Here is a 20,199-nt window from a genome sequence, read left to right on the forward strand (position 1 = left end):
GAGAGGTTCCCACCACCACCGTTGTACTGGCAGCCATCAGCCTGGCTTGTGGCTGAGCAGAGCTCCCCCTGTGGGAGTGCACTGACCACCAGGGGGCAGCTCCTGCATTGAGCATCTGCCCCCTGGTGGTCAGTGTGTGTCATAGTGACCAGTCATTCCCAGTCGTTCTGCTGTTAGGGTCGGTTTGCATATTACCCTTTTATTATATAGGATAGAGGCCTGGTGCACAGGTGGGGGCCGGCTGGTTTGCCCTGAAGGGTGTCCCGGATCAGGGTGGGGGTCCTGCTGGGATGCCTGGCCAGCCTGGGTGAGGGGCTGATGGGTGTTTGCAGTCTGGTCACACCCTCTTCAGGGTGGGGGTCCCCACTCGGGTGCCTGGCCAGCCTGGGTGAGGGGCTGATGGCTGTTTGCAGGCTGGTCAAGCCCCCCCCCCCCCCACAGTGGGGACCTTCACCCCATGGAGGTTTGGCCAGCCTGGGTGAGGGCTGATGGTTGTTTTCAGGCTGGCCACACCTCCTTTAGGGTGGGGGGTCCCCACTGGGATGCCTGGCCAGTTTGGGTGAGGGGCTAAGGGCCGTTTTCAGGCTGGCAAAGCCTTCTGGCGACAGAAGCTCCCAGCCTCTCCTTTTTTTCTTTTTCTTTTAATTCTGGGATTTATTTACCTTCTATAATTGAAACTTTGTGGCCTTGAGAGGAGCTCAGAGCTGGCCAGGGTGGGCGGGAGGGAAGCCTCCTGCTTGCTCCAGCTCCGTGGCCACAACCAGCTGAAAGCAGGTATCTGGGGTTTATTTACCTTCTATAATTGAAACTTTGTTGCTTTGAGTGGAGCTCAGAGCCAGCCGGGAGCTTGGCTTCCTCCATCATTGGGGCAACCAAGCCTCCTGCTTGCTCCAGCTCCGTGGCTGCTGGCCGCCATCTTGGTTGGGTTAATTTGCATATAGCCCCTCTGATTGGCTGGTGGGCGTGGCTTAAGGTGTAGCAAAGGTATGGTCAATTTGCATGTTTGTCTTTTATTTGTGTAGATATATATGTACACACACATATATATCTATAATAATAAAAGCATAATATGCTAATTAGACCAGATGTCCTTCTGGACGACCTTCCAGACAAAGCCAGGGCTGCAGCCACAGGATCGAGGCAGCCTCGACTGTCAAGGCCTACTCTTGCATGGATTTCGTGCATCAGGCCTCTAGTATATATATAAACATCAATGATGAGAATCACTGATTGGCTGCCTACTGTATGCTCTCCACTGCAACCTGGGCATGTGCCCTTGACCAGAATCAAGCCTGAGATCTTTCAGTTCACAGGCTGATGCTCTATCCACTGAGCCAAAATGGCTAGGGCTGGAATTGATTTTCTATATGATGTGCAAAAGGGGTCAAGATAGAGATTTTTTTCCACATATGGATATCAAATGACCCAGCTCCATTTATTGAAAAGATAGCATGTCCCCTCTGTACTGTATAGTGATAAATCAGGTGACCACTTTCCTTCTCAGGCTCCCTTTTAACAAAAATCACTGCATTGCTTAATTACAAAAACAAGAATATTAATTGTAGAAAACATTAAGAATATAACTAAAGCAAAGAAAATGTTAAAACTCTAATAATTCCACCTTCCAGGCCTAATTAACATTGAGTGTATATATGTAGGGTGTCCCAAAATTCACGCAAGAAGTAATTTTGATAGAAAACACAGGTTTATAATTAAAAATTGTAAATTTTTTATTGATTCATAAAATATACAATATCGGGTTATGTATGGAATAGAATATCAGGTAAATGGATTATCATGTCGCGATAGCAAGCACCATTAACTGTTATTGCCTGAGCAGCCGCATTTTCAAAGAATGATCCGATGATGCCTCCAGTCCAAAATCCGCACCAAACAGTGACATGTTGTGGATGCATTTGTTTCTCAACAATCACTCGTGGATTTTCTGAACCCAAATGCGACAATTTCGTCGATTAACCAAGCCATCAAGATGAAAATGAGCCTCATCGAAATTCAGCCACATTTATACAAAACGGTCATGGAAAATTTCAACAAAAGAGTGCATATATGCCAGCAAAGCCGTGGAGGCCATTTACCTGATATGCTATTCCATACATAACCCTATACTGTATACTTTATGAATCAATAAAAAATTTTACAATTTTTAATTATAAACCTGTGTTTTCTATCAAAATTACTTCTTGCGTGAATTTTGGGACACCCTACATATCCTGACCTTTTTAAAAAAAATTTTAATTGATTTTTTCAGAGAAGAGAAGGGAGAGGGACAGAGAGATAGAAACATTGATGAGAAAGAAACATCATCAATTAGATGCTTCCTGCCCACCCCCTACTGGGAATCGAGCCCAAAACCTGGGCATGTGCCCTGAACGGGAATCAAACTGGTACAACCACTGAGCACATCAGCAGGGCCAGACCTTTTTTTCATGGCTGAATAGCTATGAATATTTTTGTGTGTGTGTTTTTTTTTAATATATTTTATTGATTTTTTTACAGAGAGGAAGGGAGAGGAATAAAGAGTTAGAAACATCGATGAGAGAGAAACATCGATCAGCCGCCTCCTGCACACTCCCCACTGGTGATGTGCCCGCAACCAAGGTACATGCCCTTGACCGGAATCAAACCTGGGATCCTTGAGTCCGCAGGCCGACGCTCTATCCACTGAGCCAAACCGGCCAGGGCTAGCTATGAATATTTTTTTTTTTAATTAAATATATTTTATTGATTTTTTACAGAGAGGAAGGGAGAGAGATAGAGAGTTAGAAACATCGATGAGAGAGAAACATCGATCAGCTGCCTCCTGCACATCTCCCACTGGGGATGTGCCCGCAACCCAGGTACATGCCCTTGACCGGAATCGAACCTGGGACCCTTCAGTCCGCAGGCCGACGCTCTATCCACTGAGCCAAACCGGTTTCGGCAAGCTATGAATATTTTTAAACCAAAATGAAAGCATTCCTGTCAATTCTGATATTTAAACTATTTTTATTTTACCTTTGATGTCAACAAATATGCATCTAAAATATTTCTAATAGCTAAACAGTATTCCTTTTTATTTTTTAATTTTATTTATTTATTTTTTGTTCCTCCGCCCGCACCCGCTCCCCTTGGCGCTGCCGCCCAACAGTATTCCTTTTTTTTATTTTTTTTATTTTTTTATTTTTTTTATTTTTTTATATATATATATATTTTATTGACTTTTTACAGAGAGGAAGGGAGAGAGATAGATAGTTAGAAACATCGATGGGAGAGAAACATCGATCAGCTGCCTCCTGCACATCTCCCACTGGGGATGTGCCCGCAACCCAGGTACATGCCCTTGACCGGAATCGAACCCGGGACCCCTCAGTCCGCAGGCCGACGCTCTATCCACTGAGCCAAACCGGTTTCGGCAGTATTCCTTTTTAAATTGTACTCCCTGACATATAATTATTTTGAAATTGTCTGGCTTTCTCATAGCATTTCTCATTCATAAGAAAAGAAAAACTTGCCCTGGCTGGTGTGGCTCAGGTGGTTGATTGTTGTCCTGTGCACCGAAAGGTTGCCAGTTCGATTCCTGTTCAAGACACATATCCAGGTTGTGGGTTATCTGGGTAGGGTTGGGTGTCTATGGGAGGCAACCGATTGGTGTTTCTCTCTCCCTCTATCCCTCTAAAATAAAATAAGTAAAATAAAAAATAAAAAAACATACAAAAGCAAACCTTTAAAAATAAAGAGAAAAACTTTAGATTTACAAATTTTTTTTTGGTCTTCTTTTTTTCTTTTAATCCTCACCTGAGGATAATTTTCCATTGATTTTGAGAGAGAGTGGAAGAGAGGGGAGGAGATAGAGAGAAACATTGATGTGAGAGAGAGAGACATTGATTGGTTGTCTCCCATACGCACCCGGACCAGGGCCGGGGATCGAGCCTGCAACTGAAGTACTTGCCCTTGACTGGAATCGAACCTGGGACTCTTCAGTCGCGGACTGACGCTCTATCCACTGAGGGCTCTAATCCAGCTAGGGCTCTAATCTTTTTTAAAATAGATTTTTCTTGAATGTAAGCATCCAACTTGAAACTGCAAAATGACAGTAATAAAATTTTATTGGTTAAAAAGAAAGTGTGTCAAAATGTACCCCAAACAATTACTATGTAGAAATGATTCAAAGTTCTTTGAGAAGGTGGGAGAGGGAGCGAGGTTTGTTGAGGGGAAAGTGGAGGCAAAAGATATTTTAACTTTATCTTTAATGTTCTAATTATTTAAAAAGCAAATTCAGTATATTACTTAATTAAATATTAATTTAAATAATCCAAACATAAAAAAGAGTTGTCATTACATGTATAAAATAAATTTTGAGAGGGCAAGTTATGATAAATGAAAGAGAATTAAGATGTCTAATCTTGGCAGGTAGAATAATTTCAGGAGACTTGCCCTGCCAATACAGCCTTACAATAATTTTCTGACTCATTAGTTCCAAAACCATTAATATTGCATCACATGTATTAAGAAATGTTGGAATCCTCACAGTCCTCAAATATTCAGGTACCCCAACTAGTTTTTTATTTTCCTCCAGAAATATGTTTTGATTATCAACTTTCAATGACTTAAAGAAACTTGTTTAGAGTCAAACAATTTAACTTAATAAACAAATATTAAAGACCCATATATTTTTTAAATGTTCAAGACCTTCTGGAGTTATAAATACTCCATTAGGAAATTGAGTAATTAAGCCACATAATTGTGTTTACATCTTTAAAGCACGTACAATTCATCAAGGATTTGGTGGCTAAGTGCAGTTTTTTCTCACTGTGATAGCCTATTGAGAAAACAGTCTTCTCTCCTCAGGGAAAGAAAGGTATGGAAATCACATGAGAAATATTTTAAAGTATTTTTAGCAAAATAATCCACACCATATCAAAATCTGTTAGAACACAGTTAATCACAGTAAGGAACAAAATTGAAAAGTAGAATTCACTTTTGTTGAGGCTATAATGTAAAGGTGAGCACAACCTAACAGGTATATCACAGGAAATCATAGCATCCATCGTCCAGTCTATTCTAGATTAGCAAATAATTTTCCAGCGACTCTTTAATTGTTTGGTATGCCAATGTAAAGCAGATTCCTATACACATTTGAAAGACAGCTAGAAAATACCTTAAAAATATTACATTTGAGACGTATAGTAAGGTGCATATTTTTAAGATACAGGACAGCTTTCTCTTGCTTTTATTTAAGAATATTTTTTTCATGCATTTCAATGGTCATATGAAAAAGACATTTATTTTATTTTTATTACTAACCCCGAGGAAGGGAGAACAAATGTGGAATAGGCCTCACAGCCTAGGAATCAAACTACACACCTTTCACAATTGTAAATGGCAAGTAATAGAAGAAGTCCAGGATACTACACTTATTCAGACTTCCACGCACATCAGTTTAAACCACATAAAATGGATATAACATTTGGGCAACTGGCACAGTGGCATTTCTCTGGCACAGCTGAGAACCATTTTTAAATTGTATGACTTTTAGTCCCCAAACTAGTTTAAACAAACAAAACAAAATTTATATGTACCACGTAGAAACTTTCAGTTCAACATATTAGCTTTCAGATCAACATATGCCAATATACAGCGGCATTGTGGTTTCATTGCTCAAGAAGCTCCATTCAGCAGAAGAAAAAATGGGTAAGTTCTACGTACTCTTGTCTTTCACTGGAATGTGTTAACCGATGAGAGGAAAAATGTAGAATTCCATCACAAGGGGATACGAGAGGTGCTGGCATTATGCCTTTGCCATTATAATTACTCTTCTTAAGATGAAACTTGGGATTGCAAATTTAGCTGAATTTACCAGTTTCAACCTTCGTAAATGAGATAAAGTTCACAACCTGGGCCAGAAACCCCAAGCAGCTGTTGGGAGCAAGAGAGCAATAAGGACAGAAGAAAACAGATTCACCGCATTGTTATCAAGAATTGGTTTCCCTGCTATGTGCTTCGCCTCATCCGTTGGGCTGTTGACCACCATGCCAGTGTTTTCATCCAAACCTAGAGTGGAAAAGAAGCCACGTGAGGTCCAAAACCCAAATGACTTGATAAAAAAACACCCTTTTTCCTCCAAAGGAAATAATCTTTGAAAGATCAGGAGTCACTTATAAAATGACTTTAGTGGATCATCTATACGGTGAGACATATGGAAACCCTTTATTACAAAAGGCCTCTTTGAATAAATGGGTTTCAGCACCCCTCAATACTGTTTTCTCAACACTGCTGGAGTTCATTCAGAAGTAGAAAAGAGAATATGAAAAGCAGAAATGATATGAAACTGGCAGACTGGGCCTGCCTTCCCAGTGGTTCCCCTCCAAGACCAGCCTCTAAGGCCCCCGAGAGTAGAGGTCATCTCAGCAGCCTCTGCAATGGATGCCTAGGACCCAGTATGGTGCCAGCACAAAGGAAGCACGCCAAGATTTACTGAATGAATTAACCTGTCCACAGCCCACAACTGTTTTTCAACCTACCCAATACGATCAGAAACGTGTCTAGTTAGAGCCCAGTTTAGAATAAAACTCTTTAAAAAAACTTGTTTGTGTGCATAGTGAGTACAATTGAGCCCTCAGTGTGAATTAAAATCAGATTGATTCCTCCTTAGCATCGAGATGAGTCTAAAAAAACTGAGAGCACAAACATTTTGATTGGTTGTGAGGGGAGCGCAAGGGCAAGCAGATTATATTGGAGCGTGAGAATTGGGAGGGCGGCACTCAGGGGAACTTTCTCCAGACTCCCAGCCTCTTCATTATATGAATCAAAGGAGAAAACGCGGTTGACTAGCATGTGGAGCAAATATGCTCCTAACAAAATATGTCAGTACACTGACAAGACGGAGGAGCCTCAGAACAAAGCACAGAAACCTTTTGGGAAAACTGCCTCTCCCCATATCTTAAGTGGGGCTAAAAACTCAGCAGGGAGGAGAGCAAGCACGATGTCACAGTGGAAAAGGTCACATGTGTACAGTTAGATTAGTACAATAATTGTCTCTGAAATGGACTTGGAAAACAAGTGGAAGCAAATCCCATTCTGCTTTCCCGGGATTAAGTGAAGTCCCATTAGCAAAACCACCTGTTTCCTGCACTGTCATATCCTCCCCACACAGCTTCTACTCCTTGTTCTGGACTAATTCTCTTTCAATGAGCTTAACAAAAAAGAGTAAGAAAATCAAAATCATAGAATAGACTTTGCCTTATCATTCCTGGTCTCTAAACTCCTGGTGTCTTTAGGGTTGTTTTCATTGTCATATCCTTTTATTTTCCGTATTTCTTTCCCATTTCTTTAACACACCAGTAAGTTGCAGTTATAAGTAATGTTCTTACCTGTATATTGCATTGTAGCTCCTAAATATGAGTCCACAATTGATCCTAGTAATCCAGCCAGACCCCCAAATGCAATAATTGGCCACTGGGGAGCAGAAATGTCCAAATCATTAACAAAAACCAACTGTGTGAGGAAGTAGGCAAGGCCCACAAAGGTACCACCAAGAAGACTGGAAACAAGGCCCACTATCGTAACCCCTCCATTGGTCCCTGAAGAAGAAACATGGATAAAATCATCTCGTTAACAATCAGCAAACAATAAAGTCAAGGAAAGCAAAAAATTTTGGTGTCTATCCACTCAAGAGTAATTTAAAGAAAGGGCTCTTTTTGATTTAATCCAAAGATCCTAAGACCATAGCCTACTTAGAAAACAGTCTTTTCTCCTCAATAACTATTGACACTCAGTGAAGTAGAATGGTTCAGTGGAGCTAGACTGCCTAGCTTCAATCTTAGTTCTGCTGTGACTGTAGTGAAGGTACCTGACTTCTCTATTCCTTAATTTCCTTGTTTGTAAGAAATAATCAAAGAACCAATTCATATGGTTATTAAGAGTACTTAATGGTAATTCATGTAGATCAATGCCTTGCATATAGTAGGGACTCAAATACGTTATCAGCGGTTCTCAACCTGTGGGTCGCGACTCCTTTGGCAGTCAAACGACCTGATAGAGATAGAGATAGAGACCAGGGGTCTAAGACCATCCTGCATATCAGATATTTACATTACGATTCATAACAGTAGCAACATTACAGTTATAAGTAGCAACGAAAATAATTTTATGGTTGGGTCACAACATGAGGAACTGTATTTAAAGGGCCAGAAGGTTGAGAACCACTGCGTTAGCTGTTCATAATGATAATGATGAAGGAAAAGAAGAGAAGGAGAGAAGGAGCAGGAAAAAGAAAAGGAGGAGATAGAAAAGGAGGAAAATAAGACAAGGGAAGAGTAAGAAGGGGAGGACAAGGCAATGACAAAGATGACAAAGAAGTTGTAGTAGTTGGCAACAGCAATGGGAAATGGAGATACATGTGAAAGCACTAACCACACACTAGACCAGTGATGGTGAACCTATGACACGCGTGTCAGAGGTGACATGCGAACTCATTTTTTTGGTTGATTTTTCTTTGTTAAATGGCATTTAAATATATAAAATAAATATCAAAAATATAAATCTTTGTTTTACTGTGGTTGCAAATATGAAAAAATTTCTATATGTGACACGGCACCAGAGTTAAGTTAGGGTTTTTCAAAATGCTGACACGCCGAGCTCAAAAGGTGCGCCATCACTGTACTAGGCCCTCAAGAAATACTCTATTGTTCCCCACCACTCCCCCTGCCTTTTCCGTTCTCACTGGTATGTCTGTGAATCAATCTCTATGTTTCTGTATTGTTTTATCTAGGGCTCGTTAACTTTTTCTGCAATTTAAGACTATAGCAATTTTCCAATCAAGGAGACTAACAATGCCTCAAAGACTCTTAACTAAGCAACATAATAAATCAAAGTTTTTCTTTTGTTCATTTTTGTTTTTTTAAGAAACTTAAATAAAGACTCACCAACGGGAACTTTCTCCCACGTTGTTATTAGCCTTGGCGGGCTTTTACTCAGAACAGGGCCAATTTCTGAAGCCCATGTGTCACCAGCACAGCAGGCCAGTGCTCCCAAGAGAGACAAACACAACCAGGAAGCAGTGTGCTGCTTGGAAAAATCTATGGGGATTTCCCCGGGGCCATTTTCTATCATGTACAGTAGGGCCAGCTCTGTGGGTACAGCTCCATTACAGAACACCTGAATCCAATTCCTCTGCCCGCCTAGCAGCAAACGAGTAGAAAAAAAGACAAGAAATGTTTTATTCTCAGGAGGAAAATTATGCTGATATAGGAACTTAAATATTTTAACATTTAAGAAAAGAAAAACGATTACAATTTTTTAAGTGACTAAAAGTGGGAAGGTACCTTTGCCCACATTCTATATTGTTTTAGAATAATTAATGAAAGACTTTAGTGCTTCTAAAATTTTGCTCTTACTTGTTATTGTGGTGAAAAAATGATAAATTAAATACGGCTACTACTTTAATTCTCATATAACATTTATCTATTTCAACAATCTAAACATGTTTTGATTAAAAGCTTATATGTTAGGATGAAACAAAGTTACTCTTTGAAATAATGTCAAACATTGTCCGGCCGGTGTAGCTCAGAGGTTGAGCATCAACCCATGAACCAAGAGGTCACGGTTCGATTCCTGGGTCAGGGCCAATGCCCAGGTTTCAGGCTCAATCCCCAGTGGGAGGTATGGAAGAGGCACCCGATTGATGATTCCCATCATTGATGTTTCTCATTCCTCTCTCCCTCTCCCTTCCTCTCTCTGAAATCAATTAAAAATAAAAACATATTAAATAATGTCAAATATAATTCATGTTACCTTCTTTATATTCTGAATCTAGACGCTTCTTTATTTCTCCCTTCCATTTAGTGAGTTTTGAAGAAGAAAGGAAAAACATCAGCAAAGAGGTAAAAAAGCTGAAATTTGCAATAGTTAGAATAAATCCAACTATTAGCCCTGAAAGAAACACATATACACACAGAATTACACTTAATCCATACATTAATACTGTGAAAAAAAGAATGGATTTTTCCCTGGTTATTTTCACATTATAACCTGAAATGTACATTTCCATTTATACCAATTAAGATTACCAAAGAGTAAACTAAATGTCAGTTTGGTTAAATTGAGATGTATTTCTTACCATATTCTGACCTCCTTTCACTCAAACTATGCTATGTAGATGTAAAATATTATTTTAGAAAACTTTATAATGGAATTGCAGAACACAATATGATTTTATTATTATTAAACAATATGCATTATATATATTATCCTCCTATATAATAAAAGCCTAATATGAAAATTGTCCCCGCCGAAACCGGTTTGGCTCAGTGGATAGAGTATCGGCCTGCGGACTGAAAGGTCCCAGGTTCGGTTCCAGTCAAGGGCATGTACCTTGGTTGCGGGCACATCCCCAGTGGGAGATGTGCAGGAGGCAGCTGATCGATGTTTCTCTCTCATCGATGTTTCTGACTCTCTATCTCTCTCCGTTCCTCTCTGTAAAAAATCAATAAAATATATTTAAAAAAAAAAAAGAAAAGAAAATTGTCCCCTTGGGTGGTCATTCGACCAGGAGACTGGGAGTTCAACCACTCACTATGACATGCGCTGACCACCAGGGTCGGTGACCAACCTCCCGCGGCCCCCAGGTGGGGGGCTGTGACCTCTCACCGGCTACCTGGGGGCGGGGGTGATGGGGACGGAGGTGCGGTGAGAATGTGGGGTGTCTGCCGTGCTCGTTCTCATTGTTCTCATTCCCCCTGCTATCCCCCTAGGACGCCAGGGCTCACGTGCCAGGGAAGCCCCCCATGCTCAGGTGCCAGGCACCTGTGAGGAGCTCGCCCGGCACCCACGTGGCCTCTTCTGGGTGAGCTGGGCCGCAGCCGCTGGGACTGCAGGGGCCGGTCGAGCTCCCTGTGGGTTCGTGCAGGAGCTGGTCTGCGAGGCCAGCTGGGAGAGAGTGTGCTGCCTGCCCGGCTTCTGTGTGGCGCCATTGGGCGGTCCAGAGGCCCACGCTGCGCCCCAGCCCGCAGCATCCAGCCGCGCTCACTGCATCTCCGCGTGGGGACTTGGGTGCCGTGACTCAGCCAGAGGGAGACTCGTGGGGGTCCAGGGCCTAGAGGTCAGCTGGGTCCTGCCCTTCCACGCCAGACGCTCCTGCTTTGATCGCTGGCTGGGCCTAGGGACTGCACTCATGCACGAATTTCATGCACTGGGCCTCTAGAATATAATATTTGGATGGCTAGTCCAAAGAATTTTCAAATTAATTCTGGTTCTTTCAGGGAGGTAAGACTATCAAGTCTTCCAGGTTTCTATTTTTTACATTTTCCTCCCATAGTCTGGCCAGCCAGCCAACCTCCTGTGGTCCCTTCCCTTGGTTGGTCCCTCCCCCTGGTCGGCTGGCCAACCTCCTGCGGTTCCTCCCCCGGCTGGCTAACCTCCGTGGTCCCTCCCCTGTCCCTTCCACTGGCCAGGAGGCCCCGATTGGCCCTCGTCGCCAGCCAGGTCTAGGGACCCCACCTGTGCACGAATTAGTGCACCGGGCCTCTAATTAGGAAATAAGAGGAGTAATAATTCCTCCATCACTGGCTTACTGCAAAAATTTAAAAGAGATAATTTTTATAATGTGATTATATTTTTTGGCACGTAGGAGCCCCTTAATAAATGTTAATTAATATCATGGGTACTGCCTTAGCTGGTTTGGCTCAGTGGATAGAGTGAGGACTGAAGGGTCCCGGGTTTGATTCTGGTCAAAGGCACATGCCTGGGTTGTGGGCTCCATCCCCAGTAGGGGGGAGTATAGGAGGCAGCCGATCAGTGATTTTCTTTCACCATTGATGTTTCTATCTCTCTCTCCCTCTCCCTTCCTTTCTGAAATCAATAAAAATATATTAAAAAAACAAAACAAAATAAGGTGCTCCCAAAGCACTAGAACTCTCAAGGATTATGGCTGACTTCTGACTTTAAAATAAGTAAATTCTGTACCTAATAGATGCCATCTGGGTAGTAAGAACTGTCTACAAATGAGGGCGGGAGTGAAGTTACACCCAAAATTCCAACCAAGGTGATTTAGGTATAATCTTTGGCATTATCAAAATTCTGTAATTTAATAAACTCAAATATAATCAATTGTATCATATGTAATTTCTCTAGAGAAAGATTATGGGAATCAAAAGAAGGCTAGTTAGCCCAAAATAAAAACATCTACGAGAGAAAAATTCTGAGATGCTCTAAATTAAATTACAGCAGGCTACAGAGTGGGAGAAAGAGATAAAGGTAATTATCCAGTTAATAGCTGTGGTCCTACTAAAGAAAGACCACACACACTCCTGAATGTATTTTAGAGCTTTGAATGCACTTCCAGGAAGCCACCTAAAAAGAAATGGTCAACCTCCAGAGGCCACTGCATCCTGCTTATGAATGAACTTTCCTGACTGTTGCCCACAACCAATCAAAAGTAGCAAATACTTCTTCCTTAAGGACTGTGCACCTATCCTAGAATTGCCCCTGCTTCTTCCCCTCCTTCTCCATAGCCAGTGTAAATTCTTTCAAAACAACATACATCTTTAAAAGAACCCCATCAGTTCTCCTCAACAGTAAGTCCATAATGCCCTATTTCATAAGATAAAGACATTTTTGTCTCTCCAATCTGATTTGCTGCTGGTGTTTTGGATTGTATGTCCCAGGACCTGATCTTTTTTCCTGGCTAGCATATGATTCAAAAACCCCTTTCTTTCACAAAAGCTTTTGGCCTCGAAGGTTTTTTGTTTAACAACACGAAGGCCTAAAAAACCAGAGGTTGGCAGATTTGTTGAACATTGTACAAGGAAGGAGAGCCTTTGATCTGTGGACTTGCATTACTGTTTCTCAGACTTTGTACTTACCCAAGCAACCTTCTAATTATCTTTTGGCTTCTCAAATAACCTGACTACAAGAATAGGGCTTGCCTGAACAGTGATGTTCACATTCCAGTTGGTCTGGTAGTTCCATATTTTATCAGATGAATAATGCAGCATTCTGACTCATGTATTAGTCCCTTGCAACAATGAGCAGCATAAACCAGGTTCCTGGGCTCTGATCAACTCTGGGTACCTGATAGAATGAGGTTTCCATTTCAGAAAGACTGAACAGCAAGCCTGAACTATGTTGACTAAAAAGTTGTTAAGGTCCTAGCTGGTTTGGCTCAGTGGATAGAGTGTCAGTCTGTGGACTGAAGGGTTCCAGGTTCGGTTTCAGTCAAGGGCACATGCCCGGGTTTCGGATTTGATTCCCAGTAGAAGGCGTGCAGGAAGCAGCCAATCAATGATTCTCTCTTATCACTGATGTCTCTTTCTCCCTCTCCCTTCCTCTCTGAAATCAATAAAAATATACTTAAATCACCAGCCTTTCCTGACAACACCCCCATTTGCTGTGCACTTCCAATACACTTACAGCAACTCCTTCAGGGGATTAAATGCCCAAAATCCATCATAGTTATCATTTGTCTCTCCTGACTACAAATGTAAGCTCTCTGACAGTGGGATTTTTACCCATTTTGATCACTATTAAATCCTAAGTGCCCAGAACAGTGCCTGGCATACAGGGAACCCTCACTAAATATTTGTTGAACAACTGAATGAAAAAAAAAAAAGGTAAACCATAAAGCCTAATAGTCTTGGGAAGAGAAATTAAATTCAAACTTTCAAGTCAAAAACCTGATGACATATTGTCCACACTGACATGTTCAAAGGAATACAGTGAATAACTAGACTAGACAATATTTCTTTAGAGCAAATCACCAGGACAGTACTTTATAGTTTACAAGCATTTTTCCACATATCCTCTCATGTGATTTATTCCACATTCTAGAAACACTCTCTCAAGGAGACTAGAGCCCTCCACTTTAGTGTTCACTTTAAGCATTGCCTCAATCCCTCCTCTCATTCTTCTATCAACACTGAGCTATGTGTTCCTATGTCAATAAGGATTCTAAACACCCAGATCCTGTGGAAGTTCTGAAACTCTTCTCAATCCTAAGCATGATGGGGAGCACAAGACATTTTTGGGGCTAGCAATCTGAATTAGTCCCAGTAACCTGCTTTCTACTGCACTCTCTTGCTAGCCGATAATTAACTCCATTTGTGAAAAAATGTAGGAGACTAGCAGGAACTCTGCACCTAAGTTAATTAATATCCATAATGCACATTCTTGTTAGCCTATAGACTAGTCACTGCCCCTTCTTAATTATCTGGTCCGTCCTTGGTTCCTCCCATGCCAGGTGTCTTCTGGTTATCTGAGCTATGCTGTGCTCAAGGCCGCAAGCTTTCTGCAAGATATCTGCTGAGCACAATAAATCTTTCTCTACCCCGTTTCATTCTCTTTAACCCTTCCAATATATATAGAGAAAATCTCACTGTCCAGGTTGTTCAGGATCTGGATCTTAGGGTCCCCTGAACCAGAAGCGCTGCTTTAAATAAAGGCTCTTTCCTGAACCTCAAAGTGTCCGACTGTCACTTCCGCGCCAATTTCATAAATTCCGTAACAAGCACAGTAAAGGCATAATATGATAAACTTTAGTAAAATTCCTTTGACTATGAATAGCAGTAGTGGAATAAAAACAATAACTTACATTTGTAAAACATTATTATGCATGCCAGGTATTATGCTAAACATTTTACATGGATAACTCCTCATGATAAGTCAGTGCCCAAGGTACTATTACCCCCTCGTATTTTGCAGATGTGAAAATTACAACACTGAAAGCTTAAGTGACTTATAGTCATACACCACATCACTATTTCCAAGTACTATGATATATTTTAAATCAGCATTACAATTTTTTGTCCTTAAGGGGGGTAAAAAGATACAAGCAAAAAAGATCCCAACATGCCATAGAATGAAGTGATTAGGAAAAGAGCAGAGGTTTTAAAATCAATCTATATCTGTTTCCTAAGCACCTATTATGTGTGTAACACTATTTAAAGAAGCATGGGACACAGAAGCATAAGATCACTCTGTCTTCAGGGACTTTATAATATGGTTGAAAATAGATAATCAATCACTAAAGGTGAATGTTCGTATAGTATTAAAAGATGTGTTGTCCCACACATTATTTAGCTTGATCCTTACCAATAAGCCCATAGGTCCTACTTCACAAAAGATAAAGAAAAGTGAGGCTCTGTGGAGTTAGGCAAGGTGGCAAAGATCACAGAGATAGCAGGTAGCAATGCTAAGATTCAAATACTCATCTTCTAATTCTAAATTAAGCTAGGTAGAGATGAATGGAGGCCCAATGGTGAGAAGGTAGAAAAGAAAATGGTAGCAGAAAACAAAACAAAAGTAGAATCAGAAAAATAAGACAAAGTCAATATACAACAGGGAAGTCAAAGGAAGACAACTTCCAGAAGGACTTGACCCTTCTTGCTATAGATCAAGAATAATAAAAATCAAGGCAAGGATACCTGAGAAAGGACATTTTTAGCAAAGCATAACTCTGTTATTATATTTAAGGAGGGAGTGTTCAAATTATTTGCTATAAACAGGGTACTACTTCCAAAGTGCTCAAAACAGTGTCTGATACATAGTATGTATAACATTACATTTACAAAATAAATGTAACAAACATTCCTAACACTTATTGATTATATGGTAAGACAAAAATCATATAAAAATATCAACATGGTCCTAGCTGGGTTGACTCAGTAGATAGAGCGTTGGCCTGTGGACGGAAGGGTCTCGGGTTCTATTCAGGTCAAGGGCACATGCCTCGGTTGCGGGCTCGATCCTCAGAGGGGGGAGCATGCAGGAGGCAGCCGATGAATGATTCTCTCTCATCAATGATGTTTCTCTCTCTTTCTCTCTCTCTCTCCCTGCCTCTCTGAGATCAATAAAAATATATTAAAAAATTCTTAAGAAAAAATCAATATGTCTGTTAGCTACTTTTTCCAATGGCTCCTTTATTTCACACCTAGGAAGAGTGCTCCATGTTTTGCTAGCAGATACTAAGAGTTTAATCCAACCAAGGGAGCAGAGTAACCAAGGTCCTCAAAAGTCTATTAATTTACTTGCTGTAAATTACAAAGTTAAATAATTTGTACATTACACTAAAAGGGTATGTTACTATCTGAAAACTTGACAGAATAGGAATGCTGAGCAATGTGTAACTTTAACATTGTGATTTATAGTCTCGTATATTCAGAATTTTGAAAACATGAGTTTAAATTATATAATTATGCACTTACTACATGGTTAAACATTCAATAGCAAAACATACCTCCTAAAGCCCCACTGTGATCTAGACTTCTCTTTTCAAAGCCATTTGATGCGATCAAAACAGGAACAACAACAGAAAACAGCCAACGCCAAGGAGAAATAGGCTGCAAGTTACCTGAAAAATTATAAAGGTAGAGTATAAATTGTGTGAAGCTTGCATAGGTTAGTCTCGGCTGTAAACATTGATAACTGCATTCTACATTGAAATACTGTCAAAAGTAGGGAAACTGAAATAAAGTCACCAGTGTAAAATATTTATGTTGAGACCTGATATTTTCAGAGGCAATAACCAAATAAGTCAATAACCAAATAAGTCCTGTCCAAATTTACAACTATTTATAATAATGGGTATTTAACACATATTTGAAGATTTAAAATGAATTTTTTTAGGGGAAGCATGTATTAATTCTCAAGAATAGCACAGAACAATCTCCTTTCTAATAGGATCCAATTATTCCTTTCCCTGCCTTTCAGAGATTTTTTTTTTAAGTAACATCTCACATGTTACATATCTCAGGATTCAATGATTAGCAACTGATTTTTCCAAAGATTGCAATTCATAGATGTTTTGCTTGGCTAGCATAATGTTTTTAAACAATTTGAGGTACAAAAAAAAAAACACCCACAAAAAACCCTAAAAAATAAAAACCAAAGAATAAACTATTTGAGTTAATATTTAAAGATTAATTTCATATACCAATCCAGATTCTTAGCTTCTGCCTTGTAAACTAGAAACTTGAGCCATGTGGCAGAATTGACTATAGGCTGCCTCTTTTATTTTTTTAAAAAAATGTTTTTACTGATTTTAGAGAGAAAGGAAGGGAAGGAGATAGAGAAATAGAAGAATCATAGACTGTCTGCCTCCTGCACACCTGCTACTGGGCATTGAACTTGCTACCGAGCATGCGCCCTAACCAGGAACATCTTGGTTCATGGGTCGACGTTCAACCACTGAGCAACACCAGCCCGGCAGAGGCTGCCTCTTTTAGATGAACCATTGTTTTCCCATTTGAAGTGCCCACCATTCCTGACAGACTCCCTAACACCAAGGCTGAGTGACTACAGTAAAGGGAAATGTAAACTATTGCTTGTGCCTATGTTTTTATCAAAAATAGGAAAATGAAAGACAAAGGTCAAATGTTCAAGAACAACAACAACAACAAAAAGTGAAAATCCTATTTCTGAAAGAGAAAACTATTTCCTTGTGTTTAATATACAAAAACCTGGGACAGCTTCACTCATTTACATCAGGTGCCTGGCTCCAGGGGACCTTCACTTTACAAATCCTGTTTTATTCTATTGAGTTCGTCATAGTTAATACTGTTACTAGGGAGAATCTCCTCTCACACCTCTCCTCCCCAACCCCTCATCCCCTACTGTGACTCATTATGATTGTCAATCTAAGAAATATTCAAACCTGTGAAGAATTTTAGTGAGTTTATTTGAGCCACAACTGTCGACAATTTCTGGGAAACAAAATCTCAACGGATTGAGATTATGCTCCACAGAATGACAGTTTTGCATCTTATTTTATACATTACAATCAAAAGAGGGAATGTAAGTGGGTTACATGAAATCCATTGGTGATAGATTAGGGAGGCGGGAGAAAGCAAATCGGGGAAACCTCTGGGATTGGATAAAACGTAAAATGATAGGCACACACTTTTTTTTTTTTTTTACTTAGGAGGGTGCAGGATGACTTAATCAACAACTAAGTAAATGACAATAAGGGATTTGTGGTCTCTGCAGAGTGGTGCCTGTGCTTTGAGGGTTCTGGAAAAAGGAAAATTCTGACATTCCAACAAATGTTATTGTAGATGAAAAAAGACAATAGATAAGCTCAGTTAAGGTAAAGATTGACCTTTGTCAGGGAAGATGCTGGCCAAGGGCATGACTACCTACCACAAACTGCTTTTAGTATAAAAAGTTTTCATTTCAGCCCGGCAGGCGTGGCTCGGTGGATGAGAGTTGACAGTGCAATTTCCGGGCAGGGCACATGTCTGGGTTTTGGGCTCCATTCCCAGTGGGCTGCGTGCAGGAGGCAGCCAATGGATGATTCTCTCTCATCACTGATGTTTCTGTCTCTCCTTTCTGAAATCTTTAAAGTTTTAATTTCAGACCATCCTGTGTGGTTTCTTTAAGGCCACCATTCAGGTCTTCCCTGAGCTAGTAAGGTAGCCTGTGCCCCCTTTTCCTCCCTATGATGACCAGCCCAGACAGCTTCAGTACCCTGGAGAACACCTATTCTACTATTAAGGTGTCTCTGAAAGAGGTCTAAGGTCTGAACTGGTAATCACTTACAATAAAATCATTTATGAGTTTACTTCCTCACTCTATTTCTCACTTTTCTCCTTGAACTGAACAGTATTTTGTTTTTATAAAAGTACCAAAGAAGTTTGTGTAAATGCATACTTACGCTCAAATGCAGATGCAAAACCTTAAAAACTTGAGTCTCAAGTACCTTCTATTTATGCAAAGTGGCCCCAGACTTTAAAAGGACTGTTCTTATGAAATGACCAAACAGCAAACAAATCCTTTAAATCTCCAAATATAAACACTATATATATTTTTATTTTTACAAGACAAAACTGATAAACTACATTATGAATATTGTTATTAAAAGTATTACTTTATGTGTTTTACAAAAACTATGCTTTAGTTATTTCTCACCAAGATAGATGTAATAATTACATAAATAATTACATATTCTGAAATAGACGTAACTAATGTTATCACAAGCAGCATTTATTAAAGGGTTTAGAACGTTAAAGGCACTGTTTATACTTTCTGGGAAATTAAATCGAGGCTGTGGAAGTTAAGTAAACACAATTCATAATCAACTTATATTCAGAGGATACAAGTTTTGGATTTCACAGTGGTACAATTTTAAATTCCACCGATTAGTTTATTTAAAAAATAACTCGGAACATTCATACTTACCATAATAGGTGCTTGCAGTCATAGACAAGATCCAGAAAGCTAAAGAAATGCAAATAATCAGGCTCATTACAACTATATTAGTTATCATCTTTATATATTTTTTGCATATACTGACGTCAAGATCTGTCATGAAAAAAAAAGATATGAGTAACTGGGGAAGAAAATATATAGCATTTCTGAGAAAAATAATCATTTAAGTTGCCATCAAAACACTTGTCTGGAGGCGAACATAAATGCCAACATCTTCCAACGATCAAAACAATAATATAAAGGCAAACTATTCCTGGAAACTTGCTGGTGGAGAGGTTAACGATCCATTGGAAAGACAAAATGCTTGCTATCACGGGGCCGACTCCTCGACCGCGGTCACTTCACACCCGAACACCCCGGCAGGAAGGTGGAAGAACAGCGGAAGCAGCCAATCAGAGGTCGCGAGGACGGCGAGCTCCGCCCCCGAAGCCCGCCCACGCGCCGACGCAGTGGGTCCGTGCCGCAAAGTGGCGGAAGTGGAGTTGGAACCCGGCCGAGTCCTGGCCGCTAGCCCGGCGAGACAGAGCGCGGTCACGGTCCGGCGGCCGCCCGCGCCGCCCTGGAGTCCAGGTCCAGCCAGCCGCGAGCGCCTCGGGCCTGGAGCTCAGCCCGCGGCTACCGCGCCTGCACCTCCAGCCACTCCCCTTCCTCGCGCAGGCGCCGTGGCCGCGAGGACGTCGCCTGGTTCACGTGAGCCTTTAAAAGGCGGCTCCAAGGGCGTGGGGCTCGGGCAGGCCCACGGAGAGGTGGCTGCTGCGGCTCGGACCTGGGGGGTTTGCACTGCCCCTAGCAATAGTATTGACATCTGGGACCTTATGTTTGGGGACACATGGAACCGCCAAAAAGTGAAACCACCGCCTGGGCAGTAACAGAATAAAGCTGTGGTTCTCAACCTTCTGGCCCTTTAAATACAGTTCCTCATGTTGTGACCCAACCATAAAATTATTTTCTTTGCTACTTCATAACTGTAATGTTGCTACTGATATGAATCGTAATGTAAAT

At 40.8% G+C, this 20,199-nt stretch overlaps 1 protein-coding gene across 1 annotated transcript; it reads right to left on the minus strand.

Moving 5' to 3' along the window:
- Positions 1-1,729: 1,729 nt before the first annotated feature.
- On the minus strand, positions 1,730-19,825 carry TMEM19 (transmembrane protein 19). Its single transcript, XM_070409720.1, has 6 exons — positions 19,168-19,825; positions 16,229-16,342; positions 9,793-9,930; positions 8,925-9,179; positions 7,371-7,580; positions 1,730-6,051 (listed from the first exon to the last, which is right to left on the minus strand). The coding sequence occupies exons 1-6, from the start codon at positions 19,358-19,360 to the stop codon at positions 5,888-5,890; spliced, it is 1,074 nt and encodes a 357-aa protein (XP_070265821.1). The 5' UTR covers positions 19,361-19,825; the 3' UTR covers positions 1,730-5,887.
- Positions 19,826-20,199: the final 374 nt, after the last annotated feature.

This window comes from Myotis yumanensis, unplaced genomic scaffold (assembly GCF_028538775.1).
Source record: "Myotis yumanensis isolate MYYU_CA2020_CCGP unplaced genomic scaffold, mMyoYum1.0.hap1 SCAF_3, whole genome shotgun sequence".
NCBI classification, from domain to species: domain Eukaryota; kingdom Metazoa; phylum Chordata; class Mammalia; order Chiroptera; family Vespertilionidae; genus Myotis; species Myotis yumanensis.